This window comes from Pleurodeles waltl, chromosome 6, assembly GCF_031143425.1.
Source record: "Pleurodeles waltl isolate 20211129_DDA chromosome 6, aPleWal1.hap1.20221129, whole genome shotgun sequence".
In the NCBI taxonomy this organism is placed as follows: domain Eukaryota; kingdom Metazoa; phylum Chordata; class Amphibia; order Caudata; family Salamandridae; genus Pleurodeles; species Pleurodeles waltl.
The window spans coordinates 1,094,377,804-1,094,405,598 of NC_090445.1; the positions used below are offsets into that span (position 1 = coordinate 1,094,377,804).

Sequence of the window (27,795 nt, forward strand, 5' to 3'; positions counted from 1 at the left end):
AGGTGGTTGGCCTTATAAAGGTATTTGCCATCTAGTTCTAAACCAGGGTTGCCTCGTTGTTACTGACTTCATTTCCTGGAACGGCTGCGATTGGTCTTTGCCATGAGTGTCTCTCCCTGTTATTTGGCGCTAGTTTTGTAAATTCCTGTTATGCACCAGTGTGCAGAATCGGGATCATATTGAGTATGATGAGGATAACGTGACTATGCACTCGTTACAAACTGATATCAAATAGTAAATTATGTTGATAATTTGTCAATGAATGTAAGTTGATCTCAATTATTTCTAACTTTTATACAAAGTTTGTTATGCAAAATGTAAAGACAGTTTAAAGTTGACAATGATTTTCCTGATGCTGTACAGGTTCATGCTGTGAAAATAAAATACCCTTTCACTACTTACAGCCAAACCGTGCTCTAGTCCTTTTCCTGCAATGTGTGACACCTTTGTGCGCTGACTATCCATTTGAATACTTTAAGAGACAAATTTGGTATAAATAATTTATTCTGTGGATTCTAAGGTGTGCTTGCCTTTCAAGTAGAATCGGGACTTCCAGTACCAGCATGCAATGTGGTGCGAGTTAAAGACACATACTAGCTGTGGTTTCAGGAATGTGGGCCGCTGGTGCTACAGCCTTCCGTTTCTCAGTGCCGAGCGCTGGCTGAAAGGTTGTGAAGATAAACGAAGTCCTATTTTTGAGTTCAAGCTGTCCGCGCGATGAGAGAGGGTTGCAGGCTCTGTAAATAGCTCACTTAAAGCTCGCAGCGCTGGGCTCTTTGGCCGTCACTTGTGTAAGCCGGGCCAGGACTCAAATTGACAGGGACAGGTCAGCTTCTGACATAATCCCCTTAAATAGGCCATAGCTGAGCGCTCCATTTTTCTTCTCCAGTCCCAGGGTCGGGCGGTGGACGCCGGTGCCAGAGCTTTACAGCAGAAAATAAATTTGATTTATGAAGAACAATCCTTGGGTGGGGGCAACACATTATGAACTTCGCCGCCCAGTTCTGGTACTCCCAGGCCTCGAAGGACCGAGCTGGCTGGACGGAGAGGAAGTCTGACGAGGATAATGACCCCTTTTGGCAAAGGTTGGATAATGGTGGTGCCTGGGCACCCGCCTCCCCAGTCCCAACATCCCTTTAGTGTGCCGGGTCCCCTCCTCCCAGCTGGGATCCTGGGCCGTACCAATGTAATTTCCAAGTCGAAGGACCCTCCTGCTGCAACCCCATTCCCCAAAGCCTCGCTCCTCCCACCCCTTGCAGCTGTAGTTGGTCTCCTCCTCCGCATCTGCTTCTACCTGATTGTGCTTCTATTTAGGTAATTCTCAGTTTCCTTCTCAACCAATGTTAGACCTTGAATCTCATTAGAATTGTCTTTATTCAAACATTCATTCATGTATTACAGGTTCTTACCCATGCAGAACATGTATCCCAAAAGTATGCACATTAATGCTGAGGAGATTAGACATTACAATGTCGGGTTTGCCTCAACTGTTCATGTGTTATGTTTGTGGTGGAGAGAATCTTTGTTCATCCCTTTTCAAACATTAATAATACCTGACTTTTATTGCCCAGATCACTATGGTTGTATTCTCTCGAGAGATGCCATTAATATGGGGAGATCTGTCATAGCTCTTGGATGAGTTGTTGTCTGTTCTTGGTCGTACATGGTTTAGCAGTGGCTGGCAGATGGCAGATGGCAGATGATGCTTTCTGTATGTTAAGCCATAGATAGCGACATAAGTGGTTTTCTCATTCGACCCAGGTGGTGTCCCACAAGTCACGTCTGGAGGGTGATTGCCTCTATAGAAACACATGGCATCCTTTATGCTAAGACCGAAGTTGTTGTCTCCTCTGTGTCATTACATTTATATTAATTTACTTGTCTCTTAAGAAGTTTGAAGTTTTTGATAAATCAAAGTGTGTATACTTAGAGTGAATCTCTTTGATGTCAGTGAACTGTCATCCACAAAGAAATAGGAGGCTAGAGGTGTCTGCTGAAACAAATTCTGAGGTAGAGGGCTTTGTCTTTGCATTTAGATATCACCAAGTTGAGGATCTTCACAACCACCGGCCTCCCACACAGTCACAACGTCTCTGTGCTTCACTCGCCAGGAATAAAAGGCCCACTGGCTGAACATTACTTTGTAATCAACAGAGTGTAGACTTTTACAATCAGGCAATGGCAGATTACTTAAAAGAGGTTTTGGACAAATCCAGGAAACAAAGCACATGTTATACTGTGTTGTCTACATGATTACAGATAAATCCAAGAGAATATGCTTTGATCTATGAACACATTTTAAATGGAAGGCCAGATTCATACTGGAATACAGTTGCCATTGAGCTCATATGAGAGAGGTCCAGACTTTGGCCCATATTTATACTTTTTTAACACCGCAGATGAGTCACTTTTTGACGCAAAAGCAGCGCAAACTTACCTGGAGAAGTGTGGCTCAATGGCTAGAGCAGCAGACCCTGATGCAGAAATCCGGCTGGGACCAGGGTTCAATTCCTACCTCGGCAGGTCTTGGGCTCAATTTCCTCGGACCTGATAATTCTCGCATCGGTGCCTAATCTAATTCATGGGTCCCACTCTGGGCAATAGCTTGCTTAATCTCCCAATGGCCCCAACAGCGCTGGGATGCCTGGCTTCACCTTGGAGGTTGCTCAGGAGTGGGCACTTCACAGGGAAAAGCCAGGAGGGGTTCCACAGCAGTATGGGTACAGCACCTTGAGACCCTAACAGGTGAGTAGTGCGCTATACAAGTATGAAGTTTTACAGTTTACAAATTGTATTTTGTAAGTTTGTGCCGATTTTGTGTCAAAAAACGACGCACATGCAATGCTAAATAGTATAAATATCGGTTTTTGTGCCTTGAAGACCTCAGTGGTTTGGGAGTGGAGCTGGTATTCCAGTTTTTAGGCTAGCAGAGGAAATGGGCACAAAATGAGGGGGTTCTGAGAAGAATTTATGGTCAAGCACACATCCTCCTATAATCATGTCAAATGAATCAAGGGTGCAGTTCTGATAATCGTGGGAAGCTGGACCCACCTTGTGGGTTCCTATGCTTCTAACTGGTAACAGAGCATCCTTTTTCAGGATGCACTGGCCCTCACCCACCGAGGTGGCATGCTTCATCATCGGGCCGTGCTCCTCGTTGGGCAGGCCTGCAATGCCCTATGGGCCCCTCCACGGCTGCTCTTTGCTGGAGATCTTTTCTCATGTCCAAAATAAAGTGAAAAACTTCAACAAACAGACATGTGCCCTCAGGAATTTCTTTGGTGTGAGCAATAGTAGATTGGGGAGGGATGGTGAAAGTCTAATAATATTAGCTACGAACATCAAAATAAATGTATTTTATCTAGATGTCCTTGTCAAGCTTAAAATCTGACTGGTAGAACCAAATTCGAAATAATGTTCCTTAGGTTCGCAGAATGGTCAGTATGTTTTTTGCTCAGATGTCCCTAATGGATCAGAGGCAATTGATCAGGGCCCAAAAAAGGAGATACTCCTAATTGACTTGATGAAGCCCCTATATTGGTATTGTGGTGCTCACCCACAGTGTTTAATAAGGATAACTATCTTCACTGTAAACCAACCCATGTTACTTGCATGAGTTGCATCAGCGTTCGGCCTTACTCCCAAAGTGCTGCATGAGGAATTAAATGTAAAGATGAAAGGCAGAACGGACCAATGCCCAGAAAAGAACACCAGTGCTATGCCTTTATTCCTGTAGATTTCAAGAACTCATGAGCGAAGTTTATATATGCAGAAGGGAAAGATTGTCCCCACCTGCATTACAGGCAATAATTCTTTAAGGACATTTTCAGACTATGGGCCTGATTCTAACTTTGGAGGACGGTGTTAAACCGTCCCAAAAGTGGCGGATATACCACCTACCGTATTACGAGTCCATTATATCCTATGGAACTCGTAATACGGTAGGTGGTATATCCGCCACTTTTGGGACGGTTTAACACCGTCCTCCAAAGTTAGAATCAGGCCCTATGTAAGTTAGCCTCTGTTTTTCTAACACCACATCTACTCTTGGGGGCGTTAATGTGCTGGGGTCTGTTAGTAACCTGCACTGGAGTAGGCTCACAGGTGCCTGGTCTATAATGCATGTGCGAGAATTATTTGCATGCTTCCTTAAACAATCCGTAGCCTTGAATAGAACTCAGAAATGCTTCAATGTGTGCCTCCGTCCAATTTATCTGGAGAGGAACACTGTGTAACCTACGAATTAGAGACTCATAATGTCGGAGTGCCATACTGGGGCCTTTATTAACTGGTCCCTCCTATAGATAAACTTTTTATGACACCTCTCAAAGGATACTGCAGAAAATCAATCTAAACATGGCTTCTCCAAAGTAGCTCCATCCCAGGCAAAGTCCCCTGGTAGAGATCAGTTCTACCGCACCCCCCTGCTCCGTGGCACCGGTACTGTAGCCCTGCATTTGTTGTCTGCCCTGTGGACACCTCTCTTCCTCATGTAACACTCCAGGACTTTGCTCAAAGGGACTTGTGCTGTTGCACACAACATGAAATCAAGTCTACAAAATACTGCACCACACGCAGAAGGAAAGATTCCTTACATAGGGCTACTCTCATATGAAGGCAGGTCTGGCAAGCAATCCACTCTGTGGGTTCCAAGGCATGTGCTAAGTTTTTTACTTTGCCTGCAAAGTTGGGTGTATTCGGAAATCTTTGCATTGGCGAAGGTAGCAACATTGCTCAAGTTCAAACAAATGTGTTTGTTTAGTGGTAGCAGGATACTGGATTTCTGGGTACACGTTGTATTCTGGGGGGTGACATCTTCAGACATGAAATACAAATAGCATGCTATTGTAGGCTACGAGGTACAGATAGAGAAAGGGAAGTGACACACGTTCAGGGTGTGGTGGGATGAGATTGACCAGTTTGCAGGAGATTGCTTTCATCTGTGGAAGGTAGGGACACCAATGTGACAGTTTCAGTCAATGGGGGAGTGGCACAGCTAGGCATGGCTCTGGGTGAAAGTTGTGGGGGTGGTGATGGCGTAGGACAGCTCAAGTCCTGGGGGAAGTTGCACCTGCTGGCAGGTCTGGTGGATCAATGAACTAATTTGTTCTCTGCAGGAATTTCTATTTGACCCCATAGTTGCGGGTCAAATTCCAGCAAGTCGGTGTTTCACCTCCTCTACTCATAAATGTTCAATAACTTCGCAGTTCTTTACTCTGAAACATTCTGTCCCGTTAAAAACGCAAATCCAAAGGTTTAAGGTACGAATAGTATACAGAGGCTTGACCTCCAGTAGGCAAAAAGGGTTTCTTGTCATCCTTCCAGTGCTGTTAAGCATGTTGGGTTCAGCATCATGGGACCCACAGACATCTCTCTGGACCTGTGAACGCAATGAATTAGTGAACCAGTGTCTGGTGGTACTACACGAACTTTAATGTAGAGATGCTCCTTTGACTAGACAGGAGCGTGGTATGCAACCACAAAAGCCGACAGCAGGAATTCCCAATGTATGTCTTATTCTGCTGTGGCTTTGAGACTCTTATAGAGCAGATATCTAACCACCACAAATAATGAATTTAAACAAAGTGGGCGACGACCTAGTTGTAATTGGCTTTATCCAGAAGTGGAAGGCCAAATCGGGAAACGGTCAAAGCATTGATGCTGTGAAAGAGTCCAAATTTTCATTCCAGAGAAATTTTTCTTCCTAGTTTTACGGTGTCACCTGGATTATGTAATTATAACCATATCATTATGTATTTTCTATTTGTATATGAAAAGCTGTATAGTTTTTATTGTAGACGAGTGATGTGTGTATAAACTCTTTCAAAATGCGTTCTTCTCTCATTGTGCAAGACCTGTGATTGAGCCCATAATGAGGCTTCACGCCGAGGGCATGGGAAGGCAGCCTAGGGGTGCTGCCTGGCGGCTGGTGGTTCATACAGGCAGACATATTGGGGGGCACCATATAAAGTAATAAACTGAAATGCACTGTTATCAGCGAGCGTACATACAGACTGCCTAGTGAGTTTACTGTCAGACAGATTAGTGAGAGTACGGTCAGACAGATTAGTAAATCCACTAATCCGGACATCTTTTATTAGAAATACCAAGGTACCTGCATTACTTAAATATTTCACATGAAATGGAGTAACCGGAGCAGCTTTGATGCCCTGTCCCTTAGCAAGAATTGTAATTTACCGGTTTCAAGAAGCAACTGTGTTCAGTAACCTGCAGCTGTGTCAGTAAGCTAAGAGTAAGACTGGCTTGTATGTGTGTAGCATGGCTAGCGAGTGAGCGTATTGGCAAACACTAGTCAACATGGTGAAATGGGTCCTACCAGTAGATCAGTGAACATGCGGCCAGGCTAGTTGTTTAATGTTAGTGACACAAGTATGAGACATGGGAAAGGCAGACTGGTTAGTAAATGTTATTCTAGATAATTTAGTGAGCGCTGAAACTGGTCTGTGAATGTACAGTTTAGTGGGCATGCAACTAGGCTGGTTAGTGAGCATTAAGCAAGACAGTTTACTGAAAATAGATCCTGATCAGTCAGTAAATTTAAGGTCCGTTTGTTTATTGAGTGTACATGAAGGTGGTTAGTGGACACACAGGCAGAGTTCTCACTACACGTACTAATGAGTGGTTAGCAGATTAATTAGACATCATTCATGTATACATGCTAGTGAGACTGCAGCCAGGCTGACCTGTGGGCATACAGTCAGGACGTTTTAGTGAGAATACAATCAGTCTGACAAATGAACTTCCAGTCAATCAGACTAGTATGAACAACTCCAAAAGTGATCAGTGAATTTACAGCTTGACTGGTTAGCCAGCGTGTCATCAGAGTGTGTAGTAAACATACTGTCAGAGGGGTTATCGATCACTGAGCAAAGCTAAATAATGTATGTACAGTCCGACTCATTAGTGAGCGTCAGGGCAGGCCTTAGTGTAGGTGGTGCCCTGTGAGACAATGTTTGTTGGCATTCCACACTAGTGACCACCTTCTACATGAATCCCTTCACTACCACCCTTTAACGGTGCCCATCAAGTCTCCGTAACCACTGTCTCTGAGATGCATTTACTTAGTTTTATAGCACCACTCATACTAGTGTAGGGTCTCAGAGCACTTTAAATCACACACATTACATAGAGATAATCAATCATACGAATATGTGACAGAACAACTAGGTCCTAAACAACTATAGCCTAAACCACTACTGCTAAACAACTAAAAAGTCTCTACAACTAAGTACTGAACAACTACTGTCTGAACAACTACTGTGTCTGAATAACAATTGCCTGAACAACTAATATATATATATATTCTAAACAACTAATAAACCATAAAAACCAAAAGGAAAACCTTACCTTAAAATTAGTTGTTCAGGCAATTGTTATTCAGACACAGTAGTTGTTCAGACAGTAGTTGTTCAGTACTTAGTTGTAGAGACTTTTTAGTTGTTTAGCAGTAGTGGTTCAGGCAAGTAGTGATTTAGACCTAGTTGTTCAAGATGTTTCCCCGATCATACATGTGTAAATCAGTCTATAGGAACGTTACGTATGACAGAGGCCTACAAGGTGTAAGAGTCACACGTCATCCATACTGATGGGATGTATAGATTGAGTGCTTGGTCTGGAGACGCACAAACGCAGGCTTCACTTTAATAATAAGAATGTATTTCTACCCAAATGAACCCTTTTTGCAACATTAGACTTGGGAAAAAATCATAAAGCTCTAATTTATACTCTGCAGTTTACATGCAGTTCTTTGATGACAGTTAATAGATAACTGTTCTATATTAAAATTTTAATTTATAAACTGCAAGTAACAAAAGGACCTCTCTGACAAAAGTAGTCATCTACCCACCTATTTACATTATATGCACTTATTCTGCAAGGTGTATGTTATTTGCAGCAGGCATATTAACCCTCTGCACTACCTTAAAGTCCACTGGAGAAAACTCCTATTTCTTTTCAGGCAGAACACTAATCACTCGACATATTTATTGCTGCCTGAAATCTGCTGGAGGCAAAGAACCCGCAGCAGGTGCTTTTAAAGCCATTATATACCTTGAAACATGGCACCCACACCTAAAGTCAGCACCCGGTGTAGTGGCACCGGTCGCACCCCCCTAGAGCCGGCCCTGGTGAGCGTACAGTCAGACTGGCCTAAGAGCATACAATCACCCTGCTTATTGGGCACACGGGTAGGCTGGTGAGTGAGTACATGTCCCCCCTGGCTACTTACCACACCAAGGATGAGTGAGAATAAAGACAGACTAATTAGTGAGTGTGCAGTGAGATTGTTTTCTGAAAGTTACAACCAAATGTGTTAATAGGAATGTAGCCAATGGGTTCGTTAACTAGCAGATTACCTAGATGCATTGCAGACTGATTAGCGTGCAAACTTCATTCCGGTTTAGTTAGTGCGAAGTTAGGTGCCTGAATGTGCAGTCGGGTTTGCAATAAGTGACCAAAACCAGTCTAATAAGTGAGGCAAGAGACATGAGACACACGTAAAGTTATCGGTAGGCATTCAGTGACAGAGAAGATTGGTTGGCAGTACCACGAGACCACAATAGGTTCTTAATATGTTAATACCTCCATACGTCCATCTGTAAAGGCCCATCTTCCCAATTTGGCCTCTAATCCGCGGTCATGGGAAGGCAGGGGCAGTCAATCTGAGGTAAAATATGTAGTCTCTACAGCACCAAGTGTGGCCATGCTCCAAATTTAGAAAACCAACTTTAATTAAAAGAAATCAAACCGAGAAATAATCGGGGCTTCCACTCTAGTCCTGGGCACCTCATATTAGAGGCGTTTTACAAACCCTTACACAACACTTAAAACATCAGACATCTCTTTTTCCACACCGTGTGGAGGGAACATACAGTTGGAAGGCTCATTCTATCACTGGCAGTTTAGCTCCGGATAACAAACTGCTCTAGGCGCCAGACTAATTTTGCAAGCACTGACAAGGCCTCCTTTTCGGCTGGGAAAGTGCGGGTCAGAACAGAAATAGCAAAGAAATGCCGTCTGTACTGCAACATTTCCAAGGAAGTTTAGCTTTCCAGTTGTCCCTCATAAAAAATAAATTATGAGCATATTCACAGAAGGATAATTTCCAAAATAAAAACTGAGAAAGGCCGAAAGTACTGACTTGATTGAAATACAGAAATTTCCCAGAATACACATTACAATTTGTCTGCGACCCTGACATGTCTAACTTTATCTCTGACGTGTATCTTTTCTGTTTTGTTTTCTAGCTATTCGGAGAAGCCGCCTGCAGAACAGTAGGTCTTCGTTCAGATTCTATGGGCATGCTTGTGTGGGAGAATAAAGCGTTTTAAATAGTGATAAATAGTGATAAAAACGTGAAGCATCATAGGGGTAATGTTAAATAAAACACTGGTAAAGCCAATAGGTCTTGTTTTTAAAGGAGAGTTCTAACCATTGGATTTAATAGTGGTTGTTTTAAAGTTCTTGGCACATCAGAACATATGTCATAAAGTACCAATGAATTGTATCCAAGTGCATGTACGCAGCAATATTGTAGACCATTCCAAGACAGCATATGTGTCTTAATGCATGCAGCATTGTGCATTGGCATCCATGTTTAATGTACCACTCAGCGATTTCTGTGTCAAAAAGGTAAATATTTTTAATTTAAAAAATATATACAAGAGCATGTAAACGTGAGCAGCTCAGTAGCACTTGACAGTTACCTTTCCATGTATAGGGATACAAAATATAGCCCTAAACCATGCCATGCATTTGAACTTTTTTTTTAAGTAGCTCATGTCTGCAACTTGCTGTGGGTTGATGGATGACCCTGTGACCTAGTGTCTAAAGCCAGCTTCTCCACAGTAGCCAATGGCTGAAAGGAAGGGAAAGACAGAGAGAGAAAACTATAGAGAGAGAATGTGTGTCTGTCTCTAGGTCTTGCTAGACAGCTAATGTAGACTATAGGTGAGACCGAAAAAGAATAACAAGACCAAAAGCAGCCTCTTACTGCATCTACTTGCACAAAATAAAGTAAATATGGGCAAAGTGCATACAAATGAACAAAAGATAAAGCAATATTAAGGAAACTACAGCAAATCAATCACAATTATAGAAAGCAGTCACAGTACATGCAAATGAAAAAAAAAAACACAATGGAAATGACTTCTCTCACTCCCAAGTGCCAAAGTAACAGAAGCACGAAGTTGTAGTACACCTGCTGTGATAGGCCATGCACCAGCAGAGTATGAAGGATGAAAGGGGCCTGATCGAATACAGTGTATGCATTGAGTACATTGATAACAATGGGCATACACCATATGTTTTACACCACCAAGAGAATTCCGACTATTTTCACTGAGTAACTTGCACCTTCCTTCTTTGGTAAACAGTCTATTTTTTATCTTTTCACTGTAAGGATGATAATATTTTACTGTAACTTACATCAGTAAAAAAGCAAATGTCGTCAATGCACAGATTACTCTGGTGATGGGGCAATATGTCCGACATTTAGAAAGGCTGACAGTGCAAAATTACTTTTTTGCTGCTCTAAAGCAAATCAGGAATGAGTGCTCCAGCAGACTAGTACAGAGAAGACTACTGATTGGTGAGTGAAAACTAAGGCTTAGAAAAAATATTCCACTATCAAGTGTTCCAAATGTTTTTGCTTGTTTTCTTTTTTTAACTAAGGACATCTTAACCTTTTAATCAAGGACTCTGGTGTATACAAGTCACAGTATTATACGTAAGGGAGATATACAGTTGTCCATGTTCACTCTGCTAGAACATATGGAACAGGGTTCTCCAAAGAGAGGTTCATGAGCTACTGATAGCTCTCCACCTACTTGGAAGTAGCTCTCCTGCAAGCAGCCAGGCCTACTAAATTAAAAGTGTTTGTTGAACTAATATATTTATACTAAATTGAAAAATATTTATTCGAGATGAAAATGCATGTATTTTCAGAACTCACACTGATATTTGAGTGATAAATCATGTGGCATTCAGCAAAATGATTACTGTTATTAACTTGGCCTGTGGCATTGCAGCAATGGGTGTTATTTATCATCCATATAAAGGCATTTCATATTGATTAAGCATTTATTACACTACTGCTGGCAATCGAGCCTGATGCTCCGAGGTAATCCTTCGTATGGTGGCCACTAATGTATACTCGTCTGTTTCGGTCACTATTACAACCCTAATGACGATAATAGATCAGGATGGTTCTCTTTCACCATAAGTAGCTCTTATTACAGAAAAGGTTGGAGACCCTTGATATAGAAAATATTTTTATATAAACATGATGTCTACACTTCACAATTTATGTTGCATTCATTCCAAAACGTTTGACTTTCTTTAGAAGGTGTAAGGGGCAATTCGGGTTCACTTAAATTCCTAATAAAAGTGTTTACCTGGTGCAGTATGAGATTATGTTGCCAGGGGACACTTAGTAAAAACGTTTTCTCAATGTAACCGCGTGTTGGCAAACCTCCAAATCCCTTCACTGGACCCGAGGGCTTGTTTTCCAGTCGGATGGCCCGTGTCAGTGCTAAGGTTATTAAAAGTGCATGCTCTAAATGTCAGGATTTCTGTGGCCGACATAACCTTCCTGTAATGCCCGCATTTGCCATCTTGTAACACCGGAGAGCTGTGCTGAAAACAAAGAGCGTGCGTGATTCAAAAAGCATTGCTACCAGCATGTCTCAAGACCAGCAGGAGGGAGCGGAATTAAAGGGTCTGGTTACAAGTATGGGACTCCATATGGTCAGCAGAGAGAGAAAACCACCTTAAAGTGTGAACCTTTAAACAGAGAGAACAAACTAAAGGGGCCGAACTAAGTATAAACACCTGTTTAAGCAGTCTTTAAAGTAACAACACGCAGCGCACAGACATTCAAACAGTTTTAAAGCGGAAACAAGAGAGTGCTCTGGCATGTGCGTATGAATATCAACATTGTTCTAAAGGAAGATGGAAACTTACAAAGCAAGAATATAGTTGAAACACCGTGAACAAAGTGGAAACAAAAACTCTTTGTGTGCATTGTTCCAGCTTAGGGAAAAGAAAACACATTGGAGAGAGATGGGAAACACATGAACTCCCATGGAATTATTACACAAAAAGAAAAACATAGTTCTCAGGCAGCGAGGACAGACTCTGGGTAAACGTACAGATGGTAGAGAGGCAATGCTCCTTGGAAGAGACAAACATAAAATTGACAGGCTGGGACTCAAAAAGGAAGCAGCAAATGAGACTGACAGGAAAGACAACCAATCGTAAGCAACGGGTGGGCTCAACGCCCTTCTCTGTTCTTGGTAAGGCCACAAGATGATTCACGACAGACAGCGCATGCACTGTCTACTAGGCTCGACCTGAATACGTATTCATTTGTATTAATTTTCACAGCCTGGACATTTATCTCATGTTAATATTCTGAAAACCAAAATTGATTGCAGCCTCCGTACACTAGAGCTGAAGACCTCAGTATTAATGAGAAGAAAAGAAAGACATAAAAATCGGGGGAAAAGAAAGATTGTATCTTATTCAAGCATCAGTGGAACACCTTCCTTTTATTTTTTTAGGTTACCTGTAATTTGAATTGTCATAGAGCATGAGATCCTTTGCAATACAAGTAGCACAAAGACAATAGCAGTGTATTCATGGGATTACTGAGGAAAGGCAGCAAGAAGGGATGAGTGAGGTTGGGTTATAAGTCTATGAGGGCAGTGGTTAAAGATGTAAGATTAAGGGCGGTAGGGTTGGATTTAAAGGTGATAATTGGGAGATTACGTTCAGAGGAGTGGGACTCTGGTGAGATGATGTGAATACAAGTGGAAGTTTAGGAATAAAAGGTGCGAGGGTGTGAGTTAAAGGAGAGAGGTTAGAGGTAAAAGGTGAGAAGGCTAGATTAAAGGATGGGGCAGGGTTAAAGTACACGCTCTAAAATACAGGTAAGGGTAGAGTGAAGGTTTAAATATGAGAAGAATAACAAGGAATATGACTTGTATTGTGTGTATGATTAATATAAAATTATCAAGCCACAAGTGATGGCATCAGTAAAAAATGTTGCATAGTTTAAAAGCACAAAGAGAAAAGAACAAAAAAAATGTAATGTCTGAAAGCTTGATCAATTGCAGACTTTGATTCTTTTTATTTCTAGAGCTGCCCAGCCAACTTCCCAGTGAAGCTCATTATACAGATAAATCAAAGTTAGCTTTGAAGATCCAGGGGCATAATGCAATCCCTAGCAGCCTTAAGAGTCCCCATTCAGCCCCAGGCCAATGGATGTCTGTGACATATGAGAGAGTAAAGAGCCCCATAATTGTGTGTTGAACTACTGCGAGGATCCCCTTTCCCATATTTCTCTTGTATTTCCCATCTGTAGGTATTAGTATGTAGGCCTCTTACTGGGCTTGAAAAAGTATGTAATGCAGTAACCATTTGTTTCAGCTGCTTGTCAATCACCCTAAAAATTAGAAATATTAATTGTGATTTGATTGAGGGGGCAAGGTGCTGACCTGAGAAAAGCGAAGATTAGAAAGTGTCTTTTATAAGCACCGTTCTCAGTGATGAATCAGTTATATTTGGCATATGTTACTTAGTGAATTAAAGATCTAGGGCCAGATGTAGCAAAACGCCAATTTGCGACTTGCAAATTGCGAGTCCCTGCGACTCGTAATTTGCAACTCGCAAATTGGTATGCAGAACGGTGTCTCAGACACCGTCTGCGAGTCGCTATGGGGTCGCAATGACCCACCTCATTAATATTAATGAGGTGGGTCGCAAATTGCGGCCCCATAGCGACTATAGGCACTCGCAAACATGGAGGCCTGCTGTAGTCAGCAGACCTCCATGTTCGTGACTGCTTTTAAATAAAGCAGTTTTTTTTTTTTTAAGTGTAGCCCGTTTTCCTTAAAGGAAAACGAGCTGCACTTAAAAAAAAAAACCGAAACCTTTAGTTTCGGTATTTTTTCAGGGCAGGGAGTGGTCCCTTGGACCACTCCCTGCCCTGAAAAAATATTTGTGGGTCCATTCACAAAATGGAAGGGGTCCCATGGGGACCCCTTCCAATTTGCGAGTGGGTTACCATCCACTTCAAGTGGATGGTAACTGCGACTCCATTTACGACCGCATATGCGGTCGCAAATGGAATTGCATTCCACTCCGAATCGCAAATAGGAAGGGAACACCCCTTCCTATTTGCGATTCTGAAATGCATATTGCGAGTCGTTCCCGACTCGCAATATGCATTGCTGAATAGCAAAGAGGCTTTTGCGCCTCGCAAACGGCGATTTTCGCAGTTTGCGAAGCGCAAACCCTTTGCTACATCTGGCCCCTAGTTCACATTCAACTAGTATCCAACAGGCCTCCTACAATCCTCCTGGTTGGAGAACGCTCATGAAAGTAAGGTGTTTATAAAACTACAGGGGTCTATCCCCTTATACACACATACCTGCTCCCCCTAAGCTAATAGATAAGGGACACTCAATATCAGTTACCTCATTGTCTTCATCTTCACTCACATTCCCCCTTACACCACCTTCAACACACCTAACTCTACACATATAATCTATGTACTACTGATTAGTTTGTGCAGTGTTTCTGGTACAACAAATGCTATTAATTGAGGGAATGCTGCAGTATTCAACCACTCAAGGTAGTAGGGAGTATAACATTTGGGGGCATATTTATACTCTGTTTGCACTGAATTAGTGTAATTTTTTTTACTCTAATTCGGTGCACAACTAACTCCATATTTATACTTTGGTGCTAGACCCCTCTAGCGCCAAATTTATTTAGTTAAAGTAATTTTTTGAAAACGGATACCTACCTTGCCCTAATGAGATGCAAGGTAGGCGTTCCCGTGCAAAAAATGACTCTATGGCCTTAACGCCATATTTAGGGGCATATTTATACTCTGCGGCATATTTATACTCTGTTTGCACCGATTTAGCGTAATGTTTTTTACTCTGATTCGGTGCAAATCTAACTCCATATTTATACTTTGGTGCTAGACTCATCTAGCACCAAGGCTCTGATTTATACTTTTTTTGTCGTGCATTAATGTCATTTTTTGACGCAAAAGTGGCGCAAACTTACAAAATATTGGCCCCTATTTATACTTTTTGCTACAAAACTGCACTAACTCAGTTTTGCACCAAAATGTTTAGCACCGGCTTGCACCATTTCTGTGCACCAGCTGGGCACCATATTTATGGAATGATGCAAGCCAGTGCAAAGGGTAGGCTAGAGTAAAAAAAAAAGACTTTAGTCGGGTGGGGCTGGCAGTATAGAAGAAGAGGGTTTAGCACCAAAAAATTACTTTAGGCAGGTTAGAGTAAAAAAAATGACTCTAACCAGATTAGCGTCATTTTATGGTGCTAAACCTACCATGCCACATGACTCCTGCCTTAGAAAAGGCAGGAGTCATGCCCACCACCCCAATGGCCAGCACAGAGGACAGGGGTCCCCTGGGCATGGCCATTGCACCCTGTGCCATGTATGAGGGCCCTTTCAGGGCCCCCTATGGCACTTAAAAAAAAAAAAACTAAATGCAATCTTACCTGTACTTACCTGGGACGGGGTCCCCCATCCTCCGCAGTCCCTCTGGTGTGGGTGGGGTTGCACCTGGGGCCTGGGGAGGGCACCAGTGGGCAGATTCCATGGTGTTCCACCATGGGAATAGTCCCACAGGTCCTCTAACGCCTGCCCTGACCCAGGCTTTAAAAAATGGGGCAATCTTTTTTGACCCCTCCTCCCTCCCTTGCACCATTTTTGCATGGGAGTATAAATATGGCGGTAAGGCCATAGAGTCATTTTTTGCACGGGAATGCCTACCTTGCATCTTATTAAGGGAAGGTAGGTTTCCACTTCCAAAAAATGACTTCAACTCCATAAATTTGGCGCTAGACGGGTCTAGCACCAAGGTATAAATATGGAGTTAGTTTTGCACTGAATTAGAGTTAAAAAAAAATGATGCTAATTCTGTGCAAACAGAGTATAAATATGCCCCTTAGTGTCAGAAAATGATGCTAATCTGGTCAGAATCATTTAATTTGACTCAAACCTGCCTAATGTCATTTTTTTTTAAGCTAGCCTACCCTTTGCATCGGCTTGCACCATTCCATAAATATGGTGCCCAGCTGGTGCTAAAAAATGGTGCAAGCCGGTGCAAAACTTTTTGGTACAAAACTGCGTTAGTGCAGTTTTGCACCAAAAAGTATAAATAAGGCCCTTGGTGAGCCAGAAATGTGTTGACAATTAGTGTTCGTGCATGGGTTTACGACAAAGCAGTTTTATTTTATTTTATTTATTTAACAATTTTTTAGAGTCATGTTAATCAAGTTACAGCTTGATTGACCACGAGCCAATGCTTTCAATGCACTTTATATGGCGCTCAATAAATACATCACAAATCCAAAACTGATACCTTAATATTAGGGCAAAATATAATTGTATGTCTAGGATCTAGAGGGGTGAGGAGTGCATTTATTTTCTTAGTTAAAAAGATGTGTTTATCATGTGTTAACAGGATGGGGGAGTCTGTTGATGTCTCAAGAATGGAAGAGTTAAGTGAGCTTCAAAAGAGTATGTAGATCTAAGTACATACTGAAAATATACCTTTTTTCCTAGGAGTGCTTCGTTGCTTAAGGTATGTTTGTAGAGAGTCTTTCATGCTACACCCCGTTGTCTGCCTGTGAAAGTGAGTATGTTGGCCAGATATGATGAGTGTTTCAGATGGATGGCCTTGGTCATAAGGCCGATGATTTTAAACTTGATGCTTGCTTCTAATAGTAACCAATGTAAGACTTTTAAAATTAGGGCGATGTCAAGTTTTCTTGCTCTATTCGAGCCAGGTCTTGCTATGTGTGCCACTTCTTGTGTTGAAAGACTGCTTCAAGAGGTGCAAGGGAGGATGGCAGGATGCTGGCTGGGATCACATTTCCAAAGTTCAGATGAGAGAGCGGGTGTGCTGCTATTTTTAGTTGCCCTGTGCATAGAAGGTTCTTAATTTTCTTTCGTGAGTGAATATAGAAATTTGATAATTGAACAAGTTTATTGGTGCAAGGGAAAAAGGAAAGCATGATATTTACTGTGAAACCTAGTGAAGTCACCTTCTAGATTTCTGGAATCGAGTCATCAGAGGATGAAGAAGGTGAAATCGGGCCAAGAGTATTTAGCAGCATGGGTTAATTTGATTAATCGTAGACCATTTATGGAATGAGCATTAGGGAAGCTCGTGGTGTAAAAAAATGTTTTTGTATAAAGACATGTTGGATTGGATGTTTTTTTCTGCAAATCTTTAGATCTTTTTAGAGTATTTTTTATAAAAGAGGGAGGGTGCTGAAGGCAATAGGTAACCTAGTATTATTACTGTAGCAAAAAAAGTTTTTTTCATGTAGCTAGGAATACTTTTTATTTGATTTTTGAATTAGTTCGTTTTTGTCTCTGACAATATTTAGATATTTCATATTTTGCGAGCTTCATCATATTTTGCCAAGTGAGCTTGAAAGCCTTTCACTCTCATTTGGTTTGAGAGTATAACAGTGTGTTAATGAATCATGTTTCCTTTTGAGTGCTTAAAAGTAAACTTAACAAGAACAACGATTGTAGATTCCTTTAAAATATGGTGAGCTCTTTGAGCGAGATGTGATTTAATGCATCTATGTTAACCTGTTTGATACCTAATCAAAGCTACCACTACGAAGTTATTCATTAGGTATTAACTGATTTATTTCAATTTAGGATTGTGTGCAAGCAGATAATTTGGCAGGTTGTCTTTTTTGAATTACTTGAATATATAGAAATTCTGGCCATTACGTCTGACATTGAAGGAGATGTTTATTCTGAAAGGGTAGTATGAGACACAAAAATAAATGGTGTTGGAGGCACAGAACTGAAGTTAGATATGCACACTTCAATTGATTTTGTCTGAGACAATTTTCAAATGTTAGTACAAGTCTTTGCTAAAACACTTCTTCCTTCCGTTGATCCTTACTTTCTGTTTTGAAGCAGTTTTTTGTATCTCTACAGAATAAAGATATCCACTGTGGGAGAGATGAAATTGGATAACAACATTTCTCTGAAAATAACACTTGTGGGTATATCTGAGATGCATATCGTCTTAGGGAGATGCATATTCTTCAGCTTTGTGACATTAGCCATAGCAATGCAATGATTACGAGAATCAGTCCCATTCAGGCATGAGCAAAATGTAGGGCAAGATTTATGGAAAAGTGGCGCAGCATGGTGGTGCCGAAAAAATGGCAGCGATGCGTCACTTTAGATATTTAAGTGAATACGGCGCACCCCTGTGTTGTCCCCTGCGCTGGCACTAAATTTAGCTGCCAACGCAGGCATCATTGTGCCATCGTGCAAGGATGTCTGCGTTGAGGGGTGTGATTGTTTATGTGCGGGAAGGTGTCCCTTCCTGCACATAAACAATCACTAATGGTGCTTTGGCACTTCCGTGTGTGCTGCGCAGTGCAGCACACACAGAAGTACCAAAGTGACATTTTCAAATGATTGTTTATGTGCAGGAAGGGGCACCTTCCCGCACATAAAGAATCATTTCTGGAATGTTACTCTTTCCATGCGTGGTGCAGAATGCAGCACTCATAGAAAAAACAAGAAAAGAGGAGGAATAAAAGTATTTCTCTTCGTTGCGCCCTGCTAATGCCACCACTGGGGTGGCATTAGATTTTGGCGTTGCCTCAGGTTTACGAAATTTCATCAATCTGAGGCAATGTCAAAATGCAATGGGGTTGCTGTGGCACAGCAACAGCAACAGCCATTGCTCTCACAGTGCTGCGTGTGAAGGGGATGTATTTACAAGGTGACATTAAGCCACAAAAAGTGATGCTCCTGTGGCGCTAGGGGCCTATGAATACACCCCTTTGAAGGCTGCTCGGGAAGGAGCAAGGTATTACCTTCAAAGAAACTGGAACTAGGGGCCAGATGTATGAATCACTGTAATGGTCACACATGTTCTGATTTGGTGTTTTTGGCAGTTTTCTGCTGTTTGTTATGTACATATCTCCATTTAGGGATCAAAATAGATACCAGTTTGGTACCTGGAAGGGGTGTGCTGTAAGTGTTCTTTCCAATCACTGAATCAGACCCATAGGTATCTATGTTTTGTAACTGAAATCTGGCTGTAAAACATTGACATTTTATCAACCCCCAAGCTGCTGGTGGTATTCCACTTCGCCTTCCCTTTCCCCTTTGTGAATTAAAAAAATGATTGTTGGGGAGTAGGTCATGGTCTTGGATGTGGACATTTTAATAGGATTTGCAGTTCAATGCCACTTTTCAGATGTGCTTCCTCTCTTTCACTTTCACTTGGAAGAGCTGAACCTTCACTATAGTCGCCGGCTCTTAGAAGAGCTGATAGACCCCGCATGTGGACATACGGAGCTATGAGGCCACAAGAATGGCAGTCTGATTTCTTTTTTTCATTGGTGCTTTCTTCATAATGTCCCTGGTTGAAAGAATCCACTTATTAATATTTTATTTTATTTTAGATACTGTATAAGGGGTGATCCATTCAAAGATTGTGTTAGGCACTGTATAGCTCCACTAAACGATGCTGTTAAAAAAAGCCAGTTCCAAAATAATCCATTGGGAACGCAGAGTACTAATTCAAAATATCAAAATAATGAGTATGTCTTACAAGACTCAATTAGCAGCATGAAACATGCAGGATTTAAACGATAAAAATATAGAGGACAAAGGCAAGCAGGTTAATTTCACAATCGCAAAAAAACCTGACATAACCGAGGTTTCAGAGGCTTATGAAAGAGCAGTTAGTTGTGCTCAATCCTAGCGTCCTTGAAGCTGGTTCCCTGATACAACCCTCAGTTCTATATAAATATAAAGATAAAGAAAGTTTCATGTTATTTTCAACAATTAAAATAGTTAATGTCTGTTATTGTGACTCTGTCTTTATTTCTTTCCACCACGTAATATACCTTAAATTTCTGACCTAAATAAACCAGGGTGGAAAAATGAATTAATTGCCTTATACGCGAGGCAGGACACTCTTCATTGCATGCAGGTGGGCAGCAGCACTAGGGTTATGTGGTTAAGGGCCAGATGTAGCAAAAAGCCAATTTGCGACTTGCAAATTGCGAGTCCCTGCGACTCGCAATTTGCAACTCGCAAATTGGTATGCAGAACGGTGTCTCAGACGCCGTCTGCGAGTCGCTATGGGGTCGCAATGACCCACCTCATTAATATTAATGAGGTGGGTCGCAAATTGCGGCCCCATAGCGAGTCTAGGCACTCGCAAACATGGAGGCCTGCTGTAGTCAGCAGACCTCCATGTTCGTGACTGCTTTTAAATAAAGCATTTTTTTTTTTTTTTAAGTGTAGCCCGTTTTCCTTAAAGGAATTTTGCGAGTGGGTTACCATCCACTTGAAGTGGATGGTAACTGCGACACCCTTTGCGACCGCATATGCAGTCGTAAATGGTATTGCATACCACTCCGAATCGCAAATAGGAAGAGAACACCCCTTCCTATTTGCGATTCTGAAATGCATATTGCGAGTCGGTCCCGACTCGCAATATGCATTTCTGCATTGGAAACTGGAATTTCCGACTCGCAAACAGCATTTTTTGCCGTTTGCAACTCACAAATAGTTTCCTGCATCTGGCCCTAAGCCTCATAGGTCAGGAGGCCAACCTATCTGCCCACTATATATAATTGCCCCACAGAAATATCGCATTTGGTGGGTGGGTTGGCCAATACCTAGTTCTGGTAATAAAGGTTGGATATTATCAAAGACTTGATAGCAGATCTAAAATCAGTGAGACAGATTAGAGGTTTTCTAGAATATAGAACCCCTAAAGGGAAACTTGCTGCCAGAAGAGCATTCTTGATTTAAAGCATCCACAAGAACTGGGTGTACCTTAAGGTTTTTGCTGAGGAGGCTACAGAAATTGAAGCACATTCCTGGCAGCCAAAATTAAATAGTTACCTTGTATCTCAATGTAAACAACCCCATCCTGTCATTACATAGCTTTAAACAAGCACTGGCAAAATCAACAGTTCTGTCCTCAGTATTCTAATTCATGCAAACAATGCAGGGATAAATGCACACATAGGGCCTAATTCACAAAGTGGACTTTGCTGCATGACTTTTAATACCACAAACTGCAAGTTTTTGCCTCAGCATTACCTACACTCATGCACGAGGAGTTCTCTTACCCAACTACGGAGTCTCTGCACAAGTAAGTATATGTTTTAGGAGTAAAGATAGGAGGGAGTGGGTGGAAAAAGGAGCAGACATACTACAAAATGCAATGAGATTAGGGAGAAGTAAGAGGGGTTTAGTGAGAGTAGGGGAGGGGTTTAGCAAGGGCAATCACCCCCACCCCACACAAGAGTAAGCCAATTGCTTTACACAGAGGTTGGAGACATGTCAGTTACACTTTTGTAGTAAATTTACACTTACAGTTTGTGAATGCTGAAAAGTAGTAAACTTACTCCAAAGTGTAAATTACTGAAAAGTGCAAGTTACATTAATGAATCAGGCTCATAGTATTAGTGTCATGTCTCTGTGCAACATGTCTCTACTGTGCTATCTACACCTTTGCACCGGCTCTTATTCCAAACCTTTGCGGTGCTGCTGTTTTTTCATTCTCAAATATTAATATGCTGTGCCAGGCAGCACCCCCAGACTTGGGGAATAAAAAATAGGGCACATACAAATGATGAATTGAAAGAAGTAGACTTCACAGAGACAGGGCCCAAATGGGCTGAACGTACTTGTGCATGCCTGTGTTTGAATGCATTTTTCATGGTTTTTGTTTACCTCTCATCACTCTACATCTTTTCCTACCCAGCCTCAACATGATAGTCTCCCTCCGTGTTTTGACCCACTGTACAATAAGCAAAACGTAAAACATTTAGGCCCATATTTATACCTTTTTAGCGCCGCGTTTGTGTCGTTTTTTGACGCAAAATCGGCGCAAACTTCCAATATACAATTGTATTTTGGAAGTTTGCGCTGCTTTTGCATCAAAAAAGTACGCAAATGCAGCACTAAAAAAGTATAAATATTGGTCGTAGTGCAGTAAAAAGGTCCTATTCCTGGGGGTTTCCTTGTGTTATGCATGATTCACTGCTAGATGGACATCTATAAGCAGTCCTGCCATTGAGACTGCCACAACTGGTACTGGAATCGGTGTTCTCTTACAAAATACACATTTCGAGGTTCACATGATAAGCCTTCCCTTCACTGTACAAGTGCTGTGTGAAGCTCAGCCCCTCATGTTTTCATTGTGCTGTGAAGAATTTCTGGACCCTCTTTAGTTAAGGTGCTTCTTATTTGCATACAAAATGTAGATTTTCCAGAATATATATCTCCCTTCGACTTTTGACTTGTAATACAAGACTATGCATTTGGCACATCTCACTGTGCCATAAACTTCGCGGCCCACTCAAATTGGGGCTAAATAATGATTTGTAACGGAATCAGCTCACAAACAGGTGATAACGTGGCAGACCTATTCGGGTCTGGCAGGATGATCAGCCTGGAAGACAATGGGGTCCAGGGTTTGGGGGATCCAGTACCAGGCATGGTAAATGCACTCTTCGGAGCGGGCAAAGGATGAAGTAGAGAACATAGGCCCTCATTCTGACCCTGGCGGTCTTTGACCGCCAGGGCGGAGGACCGCGGGAGCACCGCCGACAAGCCGGCGGTGCTCCAATGGGGATTCCGACCGCGGCGGTAAAGCCGCGGTCGGACCGGCACCACTGGCGGGGTCCCGCCAGTGTACCGCGGCCCCATTGAATCCTCCGCGGCGGCGCAGCTTGCTGCACCGCCGCGGGGATTCTGACCCCCCCTACCGCCATCCAGATCCCGGCGGTCGGACCGCCGAGATCCGGATGGCGGTAGGGGGGGTCGCGGGGCCCCTGGGGGCCCCTGCAGTGCCCATGCCACTGGCATGGGCATTGCAGGGGCCCCCGTAAGAGGGCCCCTACATGTATTTCACTGTCTGCTGCGCAGACAGTGAAATACGCGACGGGTGCAACTGCACCCGTCGCACAGCTTCCACTCCGCCGGCTCGATTCCGAGCCGGCTTCATCGTGGAAGCCTCTTTCCCGCTGGGCTGGCGGGCGGTCTGAAGGAGACCGCCCGCCAGCCCAGCGGGAAAGTCAGAATTACCGCCGCGGTCTTTCGACCGCGGAACGGTAACCTGACGGCGGGACTTTGGCGGGCGGCCTCCGCCGCCCGCCAAGGTCAGAATGAGGGCCATAGTGTCAAATTCATCTCACCTCAACAGGAGCAGGAAGCTGTATAGCTGTTATGTTATGTTATCATTCCAAGAAGTCAGAGTTTGAGAAAAACTAAATTTTGGAAAAGACAGGTATGGTGCAATGTCACACTGTGAAAAATATTGCTGCATCAATGAACTGCTATTATGATTTAAAGGGAGAAAACACGGGAGATGGACCCAGCAGCCAGGACTGGGAGCTGTCTAAAAATAAAAAGATGCAGGTCAGAGCACAGTTGGTAGGTAGCAGATCATCAATAGCACAAAGAAACCCACCCAGCTAGAACTAGCGCTCATGGCTGGAGATGGTAGACGGAGAGTCGACCTGAGCCTCTGAATACATAGCTTGCACAGAAATCTCTTATATAAATGTCTCACTTTCAGTACAGAGAACAAGTGACATGTCAGACTTCTTCCTATGTAAATAGAAGACTGTGAGTAGAAGTGGAATGATCTGAATTCATGCAATTCTTGTTTTCGGGTCAGATGTTGAAGATTATGGGTGTGCTGCTCCTTTTGTATTGGGAGACTGGGGTTGTGTGAGAACCCGGTTTAGGGGATTGTTTCAGGCGAGAGAGGTAGGACTTGAATATAGTATGTTGTCCAGGAGTAAGAGGCATGGAGGATGGGAGATTTTAGTTGGGAGATTTCAAAGGGATGAAGTTGTAAAAGCAGATTGCATCTGTTAGAGACAGAGGAATGCAGTACCCTTGAATGAACTGAAAGGTTCCAAGGGAAGATATTGATCTAGATCCGAAATGTGGAATGTTTCAATGGGAAAACATTTTAGAGATATAAGACAAGGATGTGGTTCTTTAAGAGTGGCTATGAAATTGAAAATATATATATTGCTAGTAAAACTAATCTTGTTGAGATGTTTGAAACCCAGATGATGAGAGTTCAGAGCATGAAGCCTAAAGTGAAAGTAAAGCAGTATTAGGCACAGGCCACCTCTAGTGTAGGTTTGCAAACTAATCACCTACAGCAGGTACAGGTCATTTTGAAGTATCTAGATAATAATGCCAGAATAAGTAATTTAAGACTTATTAAATATAAGTACATGGTGGGCGTCTGAGGATATGTCAGACATTTCTGGTGCAGTAAAGAATATGCCTTCGTGCAAGTAAATTCAAGCATTCAGGAAAGGGATCACCCAGTCAAAAGGGAGGAATTATTGTGAATTAGTCAGAATAGGTATCTCACATCTTTTGAAAAGTAGCATAATGCCACAGTAATGCCATTGCCATAATAATGACATAGTGTGTCCTATGCAAATGCTAAATAAAAATGACACTAGCACACCATTTTTCACAATTAGTTAGTGAAAGAGAAAGTACTGAAGCATGCAAAAACACAATATTCACTTTCTTAGTAGGGGTGAATATTTTTAAGAGCACTCTACATTTATGAAACTATGAACAAGCACTGGGAATTAAAGAAGCTTACTGAGTCTTTTATTGAATGATTTGGGTAAATGTATATGCTGCATTCGGCCTGGCTGTTAGTCTTTTCAGATCTATAAATAAAAACCTTTCAATATGCTAAAAGAGTAAATCAATCTTGAAACTATTTAAACATCAAAGGCCTGAGAATCTTAACAGCTATGAAACACATGCCAGGAGATTTCCAGTGCTGACTGAGCAAGTACTTGACTGCTAAAATAATTGTGATAAGAAATGTGAGTTAACTGAACTGCAGAATAACTAAGGGTCTGATTTGGATTTCGGCAGATGGGTTACTCCCTCACAACGGTGATATCCCATCTGCTGAAATATAAATCCCATTACTTCCAAAGTTGTCAATAATTTGAACTACAGCTGCCATAACACATTGTTGAAGTACTGGTACACCATGTAATAGTGCACAGCCAACTTGTGATGTATTCCTCTAGGTAGTCACATATTTCTATCTACTTGTCTTCCACTTACTGGTAGCCAGTTTAGGTTTACTTTGGTGCAATATTGAATCAATGTAAAGTGATTCATGTGACAATGACACTTTATGTACTTTTTTATCTATCATCTTTTTTATCCTACTTGTGTATCCTCACTCCTGCTGGTGTCTCCTTACTCCTCCTTGTGTATCATCAATTTTACAGTTCCTACTGAGATAATAGGACTAAGTATCTAGGATGGCAGAACTTCAGAATGTAGGAGACTGAGTCCATTCACACCATCAGTTACTGTCGGCCCAATTCCTGGCTCGTTCACAGTGCTTCACCCAAATCCCTAAACCTCCCAGGCGCAAGGTAATTATGTCAACCTCGACATGACACTATGGGCCTGATTCTAACTTTGGAGGACGGTGTTAAACCGTCCCAAAAGTGGCGGATATACCACCTACCGTATTACGAGTCCATTATATCCTATGGAACTCGTAATACGGTAGGTGGTATATCCGCCACTTTTGGGACGGTTTAACACCGTCCTCCAAAGTTAGAATCAGGCCCTATGACTCTCCAGGGAAGTCATGGAAACAGATTTTACGCTTTTGTGGTATTACTCATATATGCCAAGGCTAAACGCAAAGAGATGCAAGATACGTTTTCAATACGGTTAACAATTGCAATCTGGCATAAAGAGAGTGAGCTACGATAATTAGGCAGATGAAGCAAAGCAAAGTAATCAGCATCACAAACATGGTAAAAAGATAAACAATCTAACCATGGTCAATATTGTTCTAGGTGTTCTAGAGGTTATGGAGTTTCCTGCCCAACCCTAAGTCTACGCTGTTAGCATAGCGGTGTACCCTTCTTCTTAATCCCTCTCTAAAGGATTAGCCCCAACCCATAACTGAAGACAGTGTCAAGAAATGTCCTGTGGTGTAGCTATCCTCTCAGGAAGCTTAATGTTGAACACAGCATTGGTGCTTCTGATGCAATGCTGTGGCTAGATGTTAGAAGCTGTCTCTCGAACGGGCAACATAAGAACTACGATTTTGTGCATAGTGTTTCTAGCCTTGAAAAGAAAGTACTGATTGCATGTCACGCAAAGGCTAACTAAACAAGCAACTCATACCACATTTCCCAAAATAATATCACGCAGGAAATGTGTGTTAATGTTATTGCTAAAAGCAGCTTAGCAAAAATGAATAGAATGTAAAATTAAGCTGATAACAGGGTGAACCAACTCAGGTCCAAGAGTTCCTTACGACAATCACTCCGGTTAGTGTCTCCTTGCTCCAGCTGGTGATTTTTGCTCCTGTTGCTTCCCTTATGAACCTTTCTATTCTCCTGGTCTGGTATTTCCACTACTCTTATCTGCGCCTCCTGATCGTTGTTGCTATCCTGTTCTTTTACCATCATATCAGTCCTCATTGGCTTCCCAGAATCTCAGGTGGCCATATGAGGTTTGGTCCCTTTGGCATTTTTCCTCTTGGGGGCTCCTTCTGGAGGGCACTTCTGCTTAGACTTTCCATTGTTGGCAGCATTGTGGCCACCAGAAGGGGCCACCCCAACTTTTGGCACAGAACAACAGTCAAAACCTGCACTCATGCATTTTCCCATTACTCCAAGGCTACAAATAGAAGTCTGTCCACTGAGGAAGGTGACAACATCAGACACTCAGTTCTCACAACAGTCTCCTAATTCACTGCCAAGTCTAGCCCAACCCACCTTGTCCTCAATCATTTCTACTCACTCTTAAAGATTCCCCGCTATGTCCCTGTCTAGTGCTGCTCTTATTCTCACACAAACTAGTCTTAATTGTCTTCAAACCATGGCCGCACAAAGCAACTTTCTTCCCTCCAACCCTTTTCTTTAGACTGTACTTTAATCTTCTAGACTGACCACATTTGCAAGATTTAAGTCCCAATCTCTGATTCTCCTAGTACCCAAAAGTAGTACTCTTCGCTCAAACGTATAATGCGTGATTGTAGATCTGCAACTTTTTTAGAAAGGGACAATCTCATGGGCTAAGCTATATGGGCAATGGTGCTCGGAGATATTTTTTTACTGAGTTATTTAAAGTTCCATACCAGTGCTAGATCAGATAGACCAACTGTGTGGGTACAAAAGTGCTTATGCAGCAGACTTACTGCTATAGCGCCTTTCTGGGGAGATGGATAGGGAGCTGTCAAGAAATTATGGTCAAGACAGACTAATATTACATTAGGATGAGACGATTATCCAATTTATAGCCCATTGCCGACTTGTGAAGGTTATCCATAACACACATGGCATCGAATATGATGAACCTCCTGAAAACAGGGAGCAACAATTGTTGCTCAGATTAAGCATGGGGCATACAGCCTGTATCCATTCATATAGCAAATTGCTGAAGATAACTGATGTGCTCCTAGATTACCAAAAAGGATACCGGGAAAATACCCTAGGAAACCACTTGTGGATCAAGACATGCCAAAAAGGTTTGCAGCATATGTTACAAGAAATACCCATTTCAAGCATATACAGTTTATCAATTTATTTCAAAATTACACAACATCGAAACCCATAAATAAAATTAATGCACTGCTTTATGGTTGCTGTCGTAGTTGCAGGTCAGGTAATGCAAATA

At 42.2% G+C, this 27,795-nt stretch overlaps 1 protein-coding gene across 1 annotated transcript in view; it reads left to right on the forward strand.

Moving 5' to 3' along the window:
• The first annotated feature begins 864 nt into the window (after window positions 1-864).
• LOC138300599 (L-threonine ammonia-lyase-like) overlaps window positions 865-27,795 on the forward strand; it is a 168,845-nt gene continuing 141,914 nt past the window's right edge. Inside the window, exons 1-2 of the mRNA XM_069240192.1 lie at window positions 865-1,085; window positions 9,267-9,293. Of these exons, the coding sequence (XP_069096293.1) occupies window positions 985-1,085; window positions 9,267-9,293 (128 nt within the window). The 5' untranslated portion in view covers window positions 865-984. The remainder of the gene's footprint in view (window positions 1,086-9,266; window positions 9,294-27,795) is intronic.